This window comes from Littorina saxatilis, linkage group LG1, assembly GCF_037325665.1.
Source record: "Littorina saxatilis isolate snail1 linkage group LG1, US_GU_Lsax_2.0, whole genome shotgun sequence".
NCBI lineage: Eukaryota > Metazoa > Mollusca > Gastropoda > Littorinimorpha > Littorinidae > Littorina > Littorina saxatilis.
In genome coordinates this window covers 29,305,891-29,324,974 of record NC_090245.1, presented here as the reverse complement: position 1 = coordinate 29,324,974, position 19,084 = coordinate 29,305,891, and the positions used below count along the sequence as shown (strand labels likewise).

At 44.4% G+C, this 19,084-nt stretch overlaps 2 protein-coding genes across 2 annotated transcripts in view; one reads left to right on the top strand and one right to left on the bottom strand.

The window, feature by feature from the left end:
- Positions 1 to 313: 313 nt before the first annotated feature.
- LOC138966492 (uncharacterized) lies at positions 314 to 7,814 on the top strand. Its single transcript, XM_070338762.1, has 3 exons — positions 314 to 632; positions 1,038 to 1,174; positions 3,352 to 7,814. The coding sequence occupies exons 1-3, from the start codon at positions 406 to 408 to the stop codon at positions 3,573 to 3,575; spliced, it is 588 nt and encodes a 195-aa protein (XP_070194863.1). The 5' UTR covers positions 314 to 405; the 3' UTR covers positions 3,576 to 7,814.
- Positions 7,815 to 8,696: 882 nt separating this feature from the next.
- Positions 8,697 to 19,084, bottom strand: part of LOC138966449 (serine/threonine-protein phosphatase 4 regulatory subunit 1-like) — a 49,657-nt gene continuing 39,269 nt past the window's right edge. Inside the window, exon 21 of the mRNA XM_070338701.1 lies at positions 8,697 to 19,084. Within this exon, the coding sequence (XP_070194802.1) occupies positions 19,073 to 19,084 (12 nt within the window). The 3' untranslated portion in view covers positions 8,697 to 19,072.

The following is a 19,084-nucleotide window of genomic DNA, read 5'->3' as shown; positions in this document are numbered from 1 at the left end:
CGAGGTGTGTACTTCTGTGTTTGTTCCCTCAGCTATTGATTTTGTAGAGTTATGACAGTACGTGTCACTGACAAATGCGACGATCATGATTGCAGACCTCCCTGATTCCTTCCATTAAAGGAAACTCAGCACGCCATTGTATAAGTCTAGAAAGCGAAGAGGGCTGTAAAAGTATCATATTTTACACACACACACACACACACAAAGTAGATCGACCTGTGCTTCAACCTATCTTCTTCTTCGTCCATCCACTTAAACCTTTGCAAAGTGAAATTCAAGAGCCAGCGTGTAGAGTCAGCGTGTAGAGTTCCCAAAACTTCTAATACTCAATATGATTTTGTTTTAGAACACCTCTTCTTTTGTTGATTTCTCTTGCATCTTAGTTGTGGGATACACACTCAGGGAATGTTTGTCAGCCTCTCTCTCTCCATCTCTATCTCACCACAGGGCCTGTACGATGACACTAACAACTTCGTGGTGGTGTACGACTTGCTGAGCGGTCAGCTGTACCGACAGTTCCGCATGGCTGGCAGCGTGACGTCGTTAGCCGTGGCGTCCAACACACTCAATGTCATCATGACGCTCAACGACGGTTCCATGGTCGTCTATGATATCCAGTCTGGAAACTGCAAGTGAGGGGTTGTGTTGGTTCTCATTGCAGCACTAGATCAGGAGCAAGCGTCGTGTTTGGTGTGTTCCTGCCCATAGAGGTTTTCAGTTGTGACATCGGCCATCTGACTCTTTATACGTGTTTGTGTTTGTGTGTGTTTGTGTGTTTGTGTGTGTGTGTGTGTGTGTGTGTGTGTGTAAGAACCTATGTTAATATTTCAAGCAATGCATGCGATCGATGCTGTAACTGATGCTGATTGATGGTTGCAGCAATGATAAAGTCATCCGGTCAAATTCATTGATACGTTTGCTGACTTCGTTTCAAATCAGTGCGTCCAAATCGAACACTGCATGTATTTACTCATTATCTTGTTATATTACTTCATTACTCGAGAACTAGTGCCTCACTGAGTGACATTTCGTGACAGGTTCGACCTAACAGGCGTCAAGGCGATCTACAACAAGTTACGGTTGTCCACAGACGAGATGCAGGCAGTGACGTACTCAGTGGACGCCGGCGTGAGACCTATAGCCTGTACTGTGGCCTTGTGGGACATCGGCAAAGGTCAGATTGAGATATTTAGTGATTTTGCCGGGGGCCTATTACTTTATTTGGTGTTTAACGTCGTTTTCAACCACGAAGGTTATATCGCGACGAGGGCCTATTACTTGTTATTGCGAATGTTCTGTAGGGTGTACATACTTTACACACACAAAAAGAAGAACTTGACTTACTTGACTTATTCCTGTAGACTCCCTGTGGAGCATAGGGCCGCAAAGAAGAACTTAACCTAACTAAACTTAGTCTCAGGGCTTTCCGTAATTGAGCCCGAAGTTGACTTTGCGAAGTCCTTTTTAGCAAAATGTTAAAGTGCCAAAGCTTCGCGAAGTCGACTTTGTCCAGTTAACATTAGACTTAAGGGCAACGGCATATTCGAGTGTACATGATAGGAGTGGTAACTCACAAACCAAGGAGCAGAATAATACATGTTTGAATAACGATCTAAACTTGACTGAGCAAAATATAATTATTGAACCCATTTTCGTACCCCAACTAAAACATCCATTCCCGTGTCATTTCATTCAAACTTTATATGCCATTTAAGGCCCTTCACTTGGGTATCTGGCGCACTTTTCGGATCAAAGATTTATGTTATAGGTATCACGTGACCGCCGCCGAAGTAAGGGTACCCCCAAAATCGACCTGACAAAAACGTCGGGTACCAATTCAAAAATCGGCAAAAATTCAGAATTGGGGCAACTTGGCAACCTTAACATACAAGGAGAAAGCCAAATCAATTATCTGTCTAGAACAGATTCTTTTGTTTCCTATCTTGCGCATATCTTGTGTTATCTCATTTTTACTGATGTAGGTACGGAGAGCATGAGCAGTAGAAAACAAGGTTTTGGCGTCAATTTTCTTCTTCTTCTTCTTCTTGTCGATCACTCAGATGGAAACGCCAGTTTGGCGTCAATTTTGACGGGTACCATGACAAAAAGCGCTGTATTTCAACAATCCCTGAATGGATTACTTTTAAACTTGGAAGATCTGAAGTCTACATACGAGACTTACCCTGGCTAAAATTTTGGATTACTACGGGTTTGCCTCCTCAGATGTTATGCACTCTTCCGGAAAATGTTTTTTAAACGCGTCACTAATTTGTGATTTTAAATCCCAAAAATGCATGACTTTGCATGCATACAGATTGTTACAAGAACTGCCAACGTTTCATACGAGTGAGACTACTGACGGACATTTGCTGGCCACATTAACACATGAGAAAAAATTAAAAAGTTCAGATTGTTTCCTAATGACAGCGGTTATCGGCTGAGTGCCTATCAAAACATGCTGCTGTCACGATTGACTTAACATTGCTGTCACACTGCAATCCTCAAAAAAATGTGATCGTGTTTTCCTAGCAAAGGTAAACTAGTGATTGTACGTAAATGAAACTTTGGCAGTATTTGTTACAATAATGTGTCTGCATGCATGCAGAGTCATGATTTTTTGTTTAATGTAAGCCTTCAAACGTATGACACTTTTTTTTTTAAATTCCGGAAGATTGCATATTGTCTCATCTGTAACGATCTGTAAAGATCTGTAAAGTTTCGAAGCAATCCATTCAGGAATTGCTGAAATACGGCGCTTTTTGTCTACCCGTCAAAATTGACGCCAAAACCTCTCGTGTTCCACTGCTCATGCTCTCAACACCTGCATCAGTCGAAATGACATAACATAAAAGATACGCAAGATAGGAAAACAAAACTACCTGTTCTGGATAGATAACTAATTTGGCTTTCTTCTCGTATGTAAAAGTTGCTAAGTTGCGCGTATTCTGAATTTTTGCTGATTTTTAATTGGTACCCGACGTTTTTGTCAGGTCGATTTTGGGGGTACTCTTACTTCGGCGGCGGTCACGTTATACTTCAAGTATAGCTTAAATCTTTGATCCGAAAAGAGTGCCAGATAGCCAAGTGAAGGGGCATATAAAGTTTGAATGAAATGACACGGGAATGAATGTTTTGGGGTACGAAAATGGGTGCAATAATTTTTTTGCTCAGTTCAGTTATGACATCAGACGATGCTGAACGGAACTTGCACTTCATGAAGTATTTTATACCGAAAACTCAGTGCCCAAGCTTCGTGCGGCTAGCTTCGCCAAGTATACTTTGCATAGTCGTCTTCGCCAAGTTAATTTGAGCCTTAACCGAATGTCAGTTTGATTTCTCCTTGCGTCGCAGGTCAGTTCCAGGCGAGCTACACATTTGACGACCCGGTGACAGCGTGCCTGCACGTGGCACACAGCAACTCTATCCTGGTAGGGCTGGCCGGGTCTCCTTCCTACTGCATCCTCTCGCTCTACTCCCAGAACGCAGACACCGGGATGCTGCAAATTGGAGTGCCTGATCCGGATCCGGATTCCAGTCGCTCTTTCGGAGAACAGCCCCTGTGGAGGCTGGTGTAGGGGCGGAGGTGGAAACAGTAAGATCAGTCGTGTACGCTGCTGCAAACTGTGCGGATCAGTGATGACTGACAATAGAAGGAACCAAAAGAGGTATACTGACAAAACAAGAAATCGGAAGAGATTCACTAACAAAAGAATAAATTCGAATGAGATACACTGACCAAAGGAGAAATTCGAATGAAATAAACTAACAGAAGAAGACTGAAATTCGAAAGAGATCAACTGATAAAAGAAAAAATGAAAAGGGATACACTGTCAAGACTGAAAAGATATCGGAAGAGTATGGATACACTACCTAAAGACGAAATCCGAAAGAGGTACACTGACAAAGAAGAAATCCGAAAGAGGTACACGTAAAGGGAAAAAATCATGATACACTGACAAAAGACAAAATTCGAGAGATACACTTTCAAGAGAAGAAACCCGAAAGAGATACAATGACAGAATACAAAATCTGAAAGAGAAACACTGACAGAAGAAGAAATCCAGCGCCGTATTCCAGAAATCCGAAAGAGATACTCTGAGCAAAGAAGAGAAATATGTTGCACTGTCAGTTATTTGCGCTCTTCAAAACTGTGGTCTTGGTGGTTCAGTTTGTTGCGCCAGGTTGTAAGGCCACGCATGGACCCATGTCTCGCTCACCGTCTGGGTCCCACCGGTCAGTGTAAGGGCGAGATTCTGGGATGACGTCACTCCCGAGGAGCAGCTGGAGTTGTGGAGATTTTAGTGTTGAGAATAATCGTTTTGGGATGCAGAAAGTGAAAACTGTGTCCGCCGGTGTTTTACTGATTGAAATGACTGTCGTATTGGTCACAAGCCACACTGATTCGCTGGAGAATCGGAACAAGCTGTGCGGCTCGAAACACAATTTCCACCAGTTAGTCCACGTGCTTCTTTCACATCTCCACCGATCTGTCCAAACAGGACAGAGCATCCTTCCATTTGGACACATACCAAAAGTCTACAGTACGGCCGAGTGCTTACTGTGCAAAGTGGCATTTACACAAAAAGTAAATGACACTAATTCAGCGCAAAATGGTCGCTGTACACTTGAAGCAGCCGACCAGGGTGCTGAGTTTTGGTATGTGTCCAAAGGAAAGGAATCCCTTGGAAAAGCCTGGACAGATCTGTGGTGGTGTATGGTTCTTTGCTATTTTTTTTTTTATTTTTTTTCAAAATTTGAGGTGTGATTGTACAGGTGGGTGAGGCAAGTTTGTATCTTTGGTATATTTTCAGGACTGGATTACTAAATGAGTGTGTTGATACAGGTCGCATTATATTATGGTCAAGTTCTGGTCAAAAAGTAGAAACTCCGCGTTCTCGTAAACATTAATTTTTTAAGCTAAAACAGCAAATGTGTTACTTTGATTCATATGATACATTATAACATACCACGAAAGGTGAGTCTTATAAGCATTTGCTTTTCTTGTTAAGATGTGAACATTGCCGATTGGGAATGGTTCAGTTAATGAACTGCTGACACACCTAAACGATTCGCTTTTGACTTGGGCCTAGCAGCTCGACTTTCTTTCTTAACGTCGTTTTCAACCACGAAGGTTATATCGCGACGGGAGCAAAGCGTTCTTGAAGACAGACAGCAATACAAACAAGCCTTTGCTTAGCTTGTGCGTGATTCAGATGGGTGCAGTTTTGACACAGACATTTTTGTGAAGAACTCGGCTCGGAAATATCAAAGAATATCGCTCAGAAATAACCAGGCATGGGAATTGAAAATTGTAAAAAAGGCGGACAATTTTTAACTGAAGACGCAAAGCGTCAAGTCGACGGCGCGAAGCGCCTAGCCTTACTAGGGGGGTCCGGGGGCATGCCCCCCCGGAAATTTTTTTTCTCCAAAGAACCCAGATGGTGCAATCTGGTGTCATCTGAGCTCCAAGTTTGCCATTAAATTCTGTTTTTAGAATCAGAGTTTTTAGTATCAATTTTTGATTTTTTGAAGAAAAAAAAATATACATTTATTATATGGTTGAAATTTGTAAAAAAAATTGATTTGTTCAAGACAAACAGGAAAATGTAACTTGTAACACAATCTGGTTTACTTTCAAACATAAAAGTTACAAAGGCTCACCAATAAGAATTGCCTACTTAAGTTACTTTCCCATGTCGATCTCTTACAATGAGTTTTAAAAAAAAGTATAAAAAAAAAGAAGAAGAAAATAAGGCTCAACGCATAGATTTTTCTTCGATTTGTGGGTTAGCGGTTTGGGTACCAGGCCAGCTCCAACCCTTGCTTAAATTTGGTAAATATAGTTCGAAGATTACGAATACGATCAGCACAGTGACATTCGAATGGAGAAAAACTGAAACAGATGCGCAAAGTTCAGATCTAGAGCGGTGTTCTTCGCTTGACTTGAGCCAAAATCTGTTCTTCTTCTGCCGTACTATCGAAGGAAAATCAAACTATTCAGGAGCACCGTGCCTTACTTGAGCAGAAAAAACCCACCTGGCAAACGTTGATTGTCCTTCAGAGAAGAGCACGTTTCAATGTGCTTCTTCCTGCGGAGATGGTCAGTAGCAGTTACTGTGTTGCAGACGATGCACCATGCTGAACCACGGACATCAATTTTTCTAAATCGGGTGCCGACGCGCTGTTTGTCTCTATTCACTTCCACAACACAGCAACTACACACTCAGGCATGGGAATTGAAAATTGTAACGGCCGACACCCACTCCCATTTCCATTTGTTCGCGCATCCAGTGTCATCGAATCTTTGACCACGTTTTACAACACGCGCGATCGACATTTTCACTGGTACACTGCGTTCAATGCTGTCGCGTGCCCGAGAATCAACAGCGAGCTGTTTCACTCAAAGTTCAAGTAACTGAGGCGGGCGGTAGCAGTACGTGAACAAAGTTTTCGCGGGCTTTTGCGCTAAGGCAAAAGTAACCGGTGCTTTTTTTGTGTGCCTCCCCCCTTTATTTTTTCGGCAGACACTTTTGCTTTTCCGGCGGAACAAACCAAAATTTGACAATTCCCATGCCTGAATAACAGAGGAATTCAGTGGTATTAGTAACGTCAGGCCCCTCTGACAAAGACAGCTCCCAAGAAAAGACAACTTTCTATGTGAATATGACCACAGTATCCCAGGGAAGAACTTCTGCAGTGATCACTTTTGAATGGCCCCACTATTGTCCACTTAAAATAGGTGATACTGTAATATCAAGTTTGGGCAATTTGGTACCAGCTGTCTCTTTGCATGATTGTCTGCGAGGAACAGTGCACATACGTGCGTGAGGTGCTCCAGGCAGCAGTTCAATGCGCGAGGTGCTCCAGGCAGCTGTTCGAAGAGCAATCGAAACAAAGGCATTCCTCTTGCACAGTGGATGACAGACTGCAACCAAATTATCTGATTGAATTATTTTTTTTACTTCATATCAATATGTACTTTTTAAAGTTGTAAGCAGGGCCTAGCATTGGAAAAAGTGAGTTCGGCTTACAAAGGCGGGGTCTGGGGGCCGAAAAAAAATTCTGCTTTAACTTCTTTTCTGGTTCGTCTCCTGCTTACTTCTCACCGTCTATTCTCCGGCAAGACAACTCCGTGCCTCTTCTGACTGTCGCATCCTCACCATACCACACACCAAAACCAAAACATACGGACAACGCATCTTTACTTTCTGCGGACCCACACAATGGAATTCTCTCCCCTTTCACATCCGCCACTCTGACACCACAAGCATTCAAACGAGCACTTAAAACGCACCTCTTCAAGAAATACAACCCCTGATTTTGTTTTCTCAGTCCATCAGTAGGCTACATGTAGTGTATTTGTTGTTTTAGTGATAATGTGATAATGTATATAAACATCTAGGGCTGTTTTTCAGTATTGTTGATAACAGGTTCTGTTTGATTAAGGGTATTCAGCTGGTATTTCTTTGTTTTCACTACCTATTTTATTCATGTTTTTATTATTTAGTTAGTGGACGAATCTTTTGTAATGTATGTTTGATGGTGTATGCTTTTAATTAAGCGTTGCCGACTATGAATGTAGATGTAAATGCTTGTATAACAGTGTTTTAATTTTAAATGTGTCAAGCGCAAAGAGCATAATTGTAAAGTTATGATGTTGCGCTATATAAATGCTCATTTATTATTATTATTATATAAATAGTGGTGAAATAGAAAAAAACTCAAAATGGAAAATTTGAAGATTTTTTTTTTATCTCAAATGTCACTGAATGGCTGACCACGTTCAACAAGTCTAGAGCCACAAAACACCTGCACAAAGCATGCTCGCGAGATGCCAGAGGAAGTGCGTGCTCAAGCAAACTGTCAAACCAATTGAGAATTGAACCGAACGGCGCACAAAACTTGGACTGTTTGGGTTTACCGTTTGGGAATAACAGGTTTTTGCATTTCGGCGTACACCAAATCGAGTTCCGCGTACTGGAGATATTTCGGCGTAAAGTAAGCCAAACGGCTTACAATGCTAGGCCCTGGCAAGTTGATGGAATTCTTTTGATTTTTTTGTGTTAGTTGCAAATGTTTGAATGTATAGATGAACCTACGATACCAACAAAAATAACACCCACACACCACAAAGAAACACGTGCACATTTCTTAATGTAAAATGTTTATTGATTTGCAAACACAACTTGCATGTGTTATGATCCAATGACATTTTGTGCAAATGCCAATTCTTCTATAGCTTTCTGTAAATTGCTTCAACAAAAACATTACTTAAACCCCTAGCTAACATGATATATTTTATATATTTTCTATTACAAGTTACAAAGAGCTTCATGTGTAATTTCTCCCGAATGTAGTTTGCTCTGCAGGTAATGAGCCAACTTTTACCAGAACACGCGTGAGGCCAGTTCTATTGTTTTGTTTCATTCCCACCGTTTACTTGACATATGCAGACCTGATTACCACTAAAATTTCCTGGTGTACAAATGAGGCTAAAAATGTGTACAATCAGAATTTTAAGGTGTACAATTCATTCTCGCGGTACACACTGTGCTTTATTCCCCCCTCAAACCCCATTATTTAAAGACTGTAAATACATGTAAGAAAGAATTTGTGCTGAAAGTAAATTAAAACATTTTTGTTGAAAACAAAAACCCATACACTATTAGATATTTGAAAATGCGACACAAAACGAATGATAGAAAAACATAATTTTTATTTTTGACCTCTGAGGAAAATTTGCATCAGCTGCTGTCAGCAGTATTGAGTCAGCCCTTCATTTCTGTCACTGCACTGGTCAGTATTTTCTGGTCTCATACAGTCCTCTTTACACATTGCTTTCTAGGCTCACACAGTCCTCTTCAGACTTATATTTTTTTAATTTTTTTGTTTTTTTGTTTTGCGTATGATTTTAATGTCTGGCGTATAATCGTACAGCGGTCTTCAATTTCGTAAGATTGTACGCAAATTTCGTACAGTAACCAGGTCTGCATATGGCAAGTGTTTGCACAATTCGCATAGTTGTTTATTCCAATATTTTGAAAAGAAGTCATTAGGCATCAAAAAGATGCATTTCTGGTAGACAGTGATTATCAAGAGTTTGTTTTACATGACTGTCTTGTTTAATTTCAGTGTTGCAAAACACATGATACTTATATCACAATCACAGGAGTTTTCAATAAAGTTGAATGAATGAGCTGAATATATCACAAGGAGAATGCCAAGCGATGAGTATTGATGTAAAAGCTAGTTATGGTCCCATGATGCCATGAAAGTTGATCCCAAAATGCACAGATATAATTCATTGTTACACACCTACATGTTCCAATAATTTGGGTATCTGTATGCTATGACCACTTACAACATGCAATACAATCTATTCAACCTTCAGAACAAAATCGAAAATTTTAGACATCAATCCAAAACCTACATCTACTAAGTTAAGTACTGATCTTGATAATACAGCATTTAACGATGAAACAAAATCTTCACACCGTGAATTAGGCATGCGTCTATATTAGTACAAATCAACCTACAAACAAGGCACTTGGTATCAGATAATGGACTTCATTTTCCCTTGTTCTATGGGAGTATCACACATAGCTTCTATTAACTACAAGCCAAGAGTCACCGACACAACTTCAAAGCCTACTGCAGGGATTCTCCTCTTAATGCTTTTGCAAACATTATGACATATATTTCCCCTACTATCTGAATGACAAATAACACTGAATTATCAGCAAACTGGTCATCAGAAGTCATTGTCTAGATGTACTTGTTCCGATTTGATGACACTTGCTATCTGATGCTGAATATAGAAGAAATTTTGAACACAAACCTAACCAACTGAAATACTGTATGCTGTACGCCATTTCTAAAACATAACCCTGCCTACGTCACTGTTAGACTCTCCGCTTACATTAACCTACACCTGCGTACTGTGAAGCGTTTCAAACTAAGAGAGCCAACACCAAAATCCTCTCAAAGCCCCTTGCTTCAACTCAAGTAAGATATACGTTCACACAACAGTAAGAAAACTTTCAGATAGTCTTGTTAAAAAGCATTTTCAAAAATGCAGGAATGGAAAATTTCCTAGATAAATTTTCATTTAATTAATATACTTACCCGAATCACATTAGCATTGAGTCACCTGAGATGCTTATCACTGAAAAACGCTTACCCGGCTAAAAATTTTAAAGGGAAGCAACCCCATCACCAAAACGAAAGTGAAAGTAGCTTTGGTAATGGGCCAGCACACTGGGAGTTACCTCCCATACGGGTGTGTGCCACGTCACTTCCTCTAGGAACACGTGCCTATTCTCATACGGCTTTAAAAATCTTAAAACCATACGCGGGGCAGGTGGGAGGGAATACAGTATGTGATTCGGGTAAGTATATTAATTAAATGAAAATTTATCTAGGAAATTTTCCATTAAATAACATATTCTTACTCCGAATCACATTAGCAGATAACATCAACAAGGCGGTGGGCTAGAAATGAATCAAAACTCACCATCAAGTTCTGGACAGGAACTGACCTGCTGCTATGAGGGCTGGAAGGCCCCTGGAGCCATCCTGTCGAAGAGCCGAGACGTTCCGAAGATAAAAGTTCATGAAAACATCTTCAGAACGCCAAAACGCAATTGTCAGCACCTCCTCTAGACATCTGGAGCGCAGTACTGCCAGAGAGGATGCCCACGCACTCATTTCATGGGCTCGGGCCGAGTCAAGTGGCAAGGAGGGCATGACCCCCCCCCCCCCCCCCTCTTTGTGCGACTCCACTCATAAGCTTGCTTAATGAGCGAGGAAGCCCACCGGGCCAACGATACCTTCGACAAATCTTACTCGCGCCTAGAAAAGGGCGAGATAAACAGCAACTTCTGAGAACTAGACCGAAACGGCTGAGTCCGGGCTAAGTACAGACGAAGAGCCCTCACAGGGCAATTGACCGAATCAAGGTCATCCGGGGCCAACGCGCTGATCAGAGCCTTGACTCTAACCAGCGGAGAGGCCTGCCCCGGAGACTGATTCTTGGCCAGGAAATCGGGCCGGAAACGCAAAGATGCGGAACCGTCCGACTAAAGGGAGATATCTCCAGGCTGACCCGACAGGGCATGGACCTCGCTACCCCGTCGGGCCGTTGCCAACAAAAGAAGAACCAGCGCTTTGCGAGTGACATTGAACAGAATGGCCTCGCTCAAAGGCTCAAAATCCGCAGAACGTAGGAATTCCAGGATTAAAAACAAGTCCCACTTGGGAGCGGGCAAACGAGCTTTAGCTTCCTTAAAAGCAGCCCCTTTAATGACTGCAGCTATAACGCCCCCGACTCGAACAGACCGACCGATCTGCTAAAGAGTCGCCGAGATAGCGAAGCGCCGGACCCTCAACGAGGAGCCTGAAGCGCCCTGCGAAGCCATGAAAGAGAGGCGGTTGGCGACCTGAATAGAGCGCGGAGCCACCGAACTCACCCCTGTAGCTGACACCAGGCAGTCCATGCCTTCCGGTGGGAAGCATAAACTGACGAGGTGGACGCTCTAAGCGAGCGAGCCACCAAGTCCAGACGGATGGAAGCCATCAGGAGAGGCAAAGTGGAGCGAATCTGAGCTTGGAGCTTGTCCACCCTTCTCTAAGAAGGCTGGACAGTCCACGCGACCGTGTCGAAAGACATCCCCAGATAAGTGAATGTCTGTGACGGGGTCAGCTCCGACTTTGCCCGGTTGATCGAGAACCCCAACAAGTTGGATTCTCGAAGAACCATCAGGGTATCTTGCGAACAGCCGCTCTGGGACTGGTTCATGATGAGCCAGTCGTCCAGATAAGCCCGCAGGCGGATACCCTAGGACCTCACCAGTGCACAGACCTGTCTCACCACCATGGTGAAAATCCATGGTGCGAGGGACATCCCGAAAGGGAGTGCACGAAACTGGTAGATCTGATCTCCCCACCGGAAACAAAGCCATTTCCGGTCAGCCGGATGCATAAGAAAGAAAGTATGCGTCCGTGAGATCGATCGAGGTCACCCAGTCTCCTGGGCGGAGAGAGTCTCGGACAGAGGCTGGCGTCTCCATCTTGACTTTTATCTCACTCAAGAAAGTGTTGAGGAGAGATAAATCCAACACGGGACGCCGTCCTCCTGACGCTTTGGGAACGGCGAAAAGACGCCCTTAAATCCCAGGGAGCTATGGACCCGAACTCTCTCCACCGCGCCCTTCTGCTCCAGGGAGGCAATTTCCGACTGCAAGACGGAACATGCTTCCTGCGAGAAGAGGGGCTTGAACCGCGGTAGCACTCGGGTAAGAGGCGCCTTTACCTCCCGCCAGAGCAGGCGGAAGCCCGATCTCACCACTCCCACAATCCATTGGCTGTCTACTACCGACATCCAACGAGAAAGCGCACGGGAGGGGCCTCCCGCCATCACCAAGGTGGAAGGCGGGAGGGGGGTGAGATCGGGAGCGCTTCATTGGAGGTGTGGCTTACTCCCAGAGCCGCCACACCCCCTCCCCGATGCCGTCCTCTTCTTCCTGCCACGAGCGACCGGCAGCGCCTGCCGCTTCTGAGCTGGCTTGAGGTTCGACAATGTCTGAGCCTGCTTTGCTTAGAAGGCTTAGACTGTTTCACCCCCTGCAGAGTGAAGTCGAGGAACTGACTGTCCTTGTTCGACTGAATCCCCTTCTGTCTGGCATCCATTGCCAGAGAACAGAAGTGAGATTCCTCTGAGACCGGGGAGACTCTCAAGGTCTCCCTAGTAGCCAGCTCCGTGAACTGGGACTGCGAGAGGAAGAGATCCCTCCTACAGAGGACCGCTTGGGTGTACTGTAGGTAGGAAAGACGCAATTGTTCCTCCTTGACCTTGGCCAAGGCGGTAAAAAGCGCAGAGACATCGTCCGCATTTTGTTCCTCACTGAGAGTGAAAGGAACCAGCGAATCGATCAATGCCCGAAACAGAGTCCGAACAAGAGTCTTCGCAACGGAGGACAGTTCGATCTGCCAACGTCCAACCTCCTCAGCAGAGAGGAGGGAAGCCTCAGAAACCGGCAGAACCGGATCATGCCTGATCGGTTTAGCCAGAAGAGGCAGCAATTCCCGGGGAACCGGAAGGGTAGCCCTAGGGAGTGCAAAAGACACCAGCCAGCTCTGGCTCTGAGTGGGCAAGCTAAGCTTCCTATTGCCCGTAGGCACAAAGGAAGAGGCTTGAGAAGCCGACGCCACCCACTGCTGAGCTGATTCCGGAACTGGACCAAAAGGAAGCAGTAACGGAACAGGCACTGGCCGAATACCACTCCCCGCATGTGCTGGACGAACCAGCGAATGCGAAAGTTGGTAAGCCACTGACGGAGACTCGGCGAACCGGAAGGAAGAAACCTCTTCCTGTGCCGGCCGGAAGTCCGCCATGGCCGAAGGAACGAACGGAGCGGAAGAGTTCGCAGCCACCACCCCTTCGGGGAAAAAACGAGACGCTACTTCCGCCGCGATGTCAAGAACAGACTTGAGCTTCGACGGAAACACACCCCGAGACTCCTCGTTGACCACTGATGGAGCATCAGAATAGTCACACTTGGAACCATGACCAAATCCACCAGTTCCGGAAGCAGAAGCATGCCCTGGCAAACCGGAAACCGGAATGCCTGTGCACGAACATCATCCTGCAACCCAGAACCTTGTGAAGGTAAGGGTAGGCAGGACGACCATCCGTAAAAAACCGGAGCTGGATGAGCTGACGTCACTCCCCCATCCGAGTGGAGTGATGCCTGCTCAAGCCTAGGCACTAAATGGCCGGAAGGCGTACGATGGAATCCACCCTCTGATATCCGGAAGGAAGCACCAGAAGAGGAAGCAGCGTGTCCGGCCGAAACCGGAAGTGTAGCCGACGAAACCGCGCAATGCGGAATTGAAGGCTGCAATGGTTGACTTCGTGATCCGGAAGGACCGGAAGTCAGTGAAACCTCCATACTGCCGCAGCCGCCGTAGCGTGCCTGCGTGGACGGATCATCACCTCCGGCGAGTGCCGGTAGTGCAGCCGACAGAACCACGCAATGCGGAAGCAAAGGCTGCACTGAAACCAAAAACACCAGTTCCGGAAGCAGAAGCATGCCCTGGCAAACCGGAAACCGGAAATGCCTGTGCACGAACATCATCCTGCAGCCCAGAACCTTGTGAAGGTAAAGGGTAGGCAGGACGACCATCCGCAAAAACCGGAGCTGGATGAGCTGACGTCACTCCCCCATCAGAGTGGAGTGATGCCTGCTCAAGCCTAGGCACTAAATGGCCGGAAGGCGTACGCTGGAATCCACCCACTGGTATCCGGAAGGAAGCACCAGAAGAGGAAGCAGCGTGTCCGGCCGAAACCGGAAGTGTAGCCGTCGGAACCGCGCAATGCGGAAGTGAAGGCTGCACTGGTTGACTTCGTGATCCGGAAGGACCGGAAGTCAGTGAATACTCCATCCTGCCGCAGCCGCCGTAGCGTGCCGGAGCGGACGGATCATCACTTCCGGCAAGTGCCGGAAATGCGGCAGCCGAAACCGACTGCCGCCGCTGTTCGATCAAATCCGGGGCCTCGTAGGTTATCGCCGGAAATGAAAGATCAGCATGGTATCAGTCGTGACCCGAAGCGAAAGAGCTGTCTCCCGAGAGAGAACGTCCAGGCGCCTCACGAGGGCTATCGGACCAGCTCTGCTTACCAGCCGCAGCTGAAGGAGGACGCTGCTCCAAACCGGAAATGGAAGGCAAAGACACGGAAGCCAACGCCCGGACGTCACTGCCAGATGCCGGAAACGCCAAACAACTGGCGACGGAACGCTGGAACTCTGCCTGCACCAAGCTGCGGATTTCCGGAACCAGTGTCTAAAACAGAAAGGAACCAACGCACCCTGCACAGGTGCTAACAACGAGGACGAAGTCTCCGTAGTAGAGAACCGGAGCAGACGTAACAGCAGCGCTAGGCGCCGCAAAAGATAGCAGAAGTAGTAACAGCGCTAGGCGCCGAAATAGGTACAGACAACAAAGTGCTACGTTCTTGGTCTGTACAAGTAAAACTGCTTAAGAAGAAGCCTAAGGCTTAAATTTCCCCTTGGGGTCCGACCTGCCACAGCGCTTGTCTGAATCAGACATGCTGTCAAATCCATGTAAACAACACGAAAACATTTTACTGAAAGTAAGTCTAAACGACTGAAAACTCAGCAAAAACACACACTTTCGCGGCAACAAATTACGATAGCTACACTTGCCCAACAAAAGCAGAGGCACGTAGAGCTACAAACAAAGTCACACGAGCTAGTAAACTAACTCACACAACAAAATGGCGAAACACACGAGTAACTGACACCAAGTCAACAACGCGTGGCAACGCGAAAAACATTTACTGACACGTAAGTCTAAACGACTGAAAACACAGTAAACACACACTCTTTCGCGTCGACAAATTACAATAGCTAAACTTGCCCCACAAAAACAGAGGCACGTAGAGCTACAAACAAAGACACAAGAGCTAGAAAACTAACTCACACAACAAAATGGCGAAACACGCAAGTCACTGACACGCCAGTCAACAACACGTGGCAACGCGAAAAATTTACTGAAACATAAGTCTAAACGACTGAAAACACAGTAAACACACACACTTTCGCGTCAACAAAATACTATAGCTACACTTGCCCAACACAGAAAGGGGCACGCAGAGCTACGAGCAAAGTCATACGAGCTAGCTAACTAACTCACACAACAAAATGGCGAAACACGCAAGTCACTGACACACAAGTCCGCAAAAAACGGACAACGTACAGTAACGAAAACAGCGCAAACAACCAACAACAAACGGGAACGAGCTCACCAAACTGTAGGCAAGGCGAGCAGAAAAGCTGGGTAACGTGGCCGGCGGGTGTCCTCAAACACACAAGGTCAGCCACAGAGCGTCAAAAAGTGAACCGTCCTCTCCGAGGTGAAAAAGACGTATGAGAATAGGCACGTGTTCCTAGAGGAAGTGACGTGGCACACACCCGTATGGGAGGTAACTCCCAGTGTGCTGGCCCATTACCAAAGCTACTTTCACTTTCGTTTTGGTGATGGGGTTGCTTCCCTTTAAAATTTTTAGCCGGGTAAGCGTTTTTCAGTGATAAGCATCTCAGGTGACTCAATGCTAATGTGATTCGGAGTAAGAATATGTTATTTAATGACAGTTTATGATTTCGCAGGGTCTCAAATTGTTGACATCAAATTCAAGTTGGAAGTAACTTGTGTTTAAAGCCGCAGTTTTGAAAGAATGTCTGCTATGTGCTACAGCCACTCTTCCTCCAAGTCTGTTATCATTAGTTATCAACACCCAGCTTCCCTATGCTCACAGGCTAATTTACAGGCCGTCTCCAATTTCATACGAAACAGTGACTTCCCCTTTTTTCTCGGTCCAGTAATCCGAGATACCACCATACTACTGCTTATCTAAACAGTTCCAGACACTTGTTGGATAGAGGGTGAGAGTTGTCAGTTGCGCGTCTTGAGGTCATTAATCAAATCTTCGTACTCGCAGAAAAATTCCTCCCGAACTTCGCCTTTAAATCAATCATTCTATCAAAAAATAGTTTGTCATGTACAATACATACCTTAGACTGCAAAATATGACTTTCGTCATTTAACCTCTATGTTTCCTCTGCCTCCTCACCTTGCTTGCACATTGCAATGTCTCTCACTGACTAACATTGGTGGTCCACTTGCATATATAACAAGCGAGTATCACAGCGGTTGGGAGTCCCCACGACCGGGAAGTAATGCTGCTATATACATGCAAGTCATTCCAACAATCCACAGGATAAATAATTTGTACAGCAATTTACACTATAAAGAGGGGGAGGGGCAAATGGAGGTGATAAAACTGTCGTGATCTTTCTATGAATAAAAAAAAGAAGGAAGAGAAAATGATAAAAATGAACATGCAAACGTTTCTGTCAACAACACACAGTGCTATGAAAATATACACGAGGTGGTTCTTTCATTTCCTACTATACTGTGCAGTGATGGATCACCGTAAGCAGAAACATAGTGGTAGGACACAATGCTTCTGTATTTCAAATGCAATTAAAACCAACAATCAAACTGTACTCAGTTGAAATGCAACTGTTACGCTACACTGGAAGACAAAACTGCACAACAGAGATTTAAGGGAATAGACTGAAGGAAATGGGAGCCGATTTAACTTCCAAGGAATTCAGAACAGTAAATCGTACACATTTTTGGTCAAATTATTACACACATGGTTGAATTGGGTCACAACATGCCATCTCTTGAGCAAACAAGTGAATTTTATGCTGTGAGAACATGGTGCTCAAATAGGCTGTTTCTTCAAATTTGCGTTAATTGAGCCACATCTCAATAACCGACATGAAAGAAACTTGAAGGCCACATCACATTGGAGTCAACTGTACACTAGATCCATGTTCTAATATCACGTGTGGTAGTTCCAACAGACACACATCACTTTCAGCTTTTCTTATAAAGAAAAAAAACAAAAACTGGCTGTATCTCTGTTATGATCATCTCAGTCATCCATTGTTCAAACCATGACGAACTCAAAATTAACCAGTAATATGCAAAATACAAAAGACAGCAAAATGGCAAGGCATAACAATGTATTATTTACTTATATAGATTCATCCGTTTGTTTTGCATAGATGGTCTCCCGGGGCTGTATTTACCGTGCTGCCACCACATAGAAATGTGCAACACTTTGTATCACATCCAGAAATCAAAACCGACAAAGGTGCATTCTTGCTTCAAAATGCAGTAACAAAATATCGTTCAAACAGCAACAATGATCATTATTTCCAAATGTTTAAGGGACCTTCAAATGGAGATGTACAATACATTAATAAATAACATTTGCTATGATAAATCAATGAGAAATAAACCCAGTGCGACATTTCATTAGATTATTTTCATGGGTGTTACTGGGAAAAATCAAAAAACCTGAAAGGCAGGGGTCCAAAATGCTCAAGTTTGAAAGAAAGTTTCTGGACACCGACGAAACCAAATCATAATAAGCGAGATGGCGGCAAATCCAAGGGAGCGAACCGAGAAAGCACGCGAACCGGTGTCAAAAGTCGGATCGGATCGGAACCGCTGCTCGTTATTTCAACTTAGCGAAACGAAGCTTTTTTTTCTTCTTTTTTTTTGGAAAACCCGGAAAACCGGAATTTCCGGCTTCAGATTTTTTCAAAAACCGGAAATCCGGCAAAAGCCGGAAGAGTAACACCCATATATTTTCAATAGTTATAGCAAGTACAATAGATGTGTCATGTATTACATTTCCCAGGCTCGTTACCGTACTTTGCAGACTATAAGGTGCAACTTTCTTCCTCAACTTTAACCCCTGCGCAATGTTAACCAGTATCAACTTATGTATGGCTAAAGAAGAGTATGCATGTACTCAAATTTGTATACAAAGTAACCCAACACTCCCTTCTGCCAATATGACCCAGGCAAAGCTTCCTCTTAGACAGTCTCATAGTAGAAAACTCGGTCATTTACCCGGGCTCATGTCAGTGTCTATAAACTAGGGCAGGCAGGCAGCTAGTCTCAGCTGAAAAGTATGGGTCATTGATCTGAGGTAACAATACCAACCGGCAATAACAATGCAGTTCACTGCACATGGGGAGTAAAACTATTTCCACTCTGTATTCTACCAGGCCAATACACCGGAAGCGCATATTGTGTGGATTTTTTCTCATTTTAACCTTAACAGTAGAGTTTGTAAATGTTACAATGAAGCACCTTATAGTCCCGAAAATATGGTATGTATTCCTTTAATAACAAAGCCACTTTCAACAAGAAATGAGGAAAGACTTGAGCTTTGAACCGATAAGGTGATGTTAACAGAATGCAGCCGTGACCAACAGCAATGGTGGGGAAATGTATGTTATCTTGAGCTTTAAAAATGTCATAGGATGTTCCAACCAAATGCAGAATGACTAGGAGCAAATGTTTTATATGCAGGATGATGGTGCTAGCACACAGTAGTGATCTATCCCAGTTCTTTGCACAGTCGGTGCAGTTGCAGCCACAGCTAGATTTTGTTACTCCATTCTCTTTACACTGGAAC

Excerpts from the sequence above, each read along its gene's own strand:
- LOC138966492 (XM_070338762.1), top strand. The coding sequence starts at position 406 with ATGTTTGTCAGCCTCTCTCTCTCCATCTCTATCTCACCACAGGGCCTG. Across the intron at positions 633-1,037 it reads ATCCAGTCTGGAAACTGCAA|GTTCGACCTAACAGGCGTCA; the intron begins GTGAGGGGTTGT and ends ATTTCGTGACAG. Across the intron at positions 1,175-3,351 it reads CTTGTGGGACATCGGCAAAG|GTCAGTTCCAGGCGAGCTAC; the intron begins GTCAGATTGAGA and ends CTTGCGTCGCAG.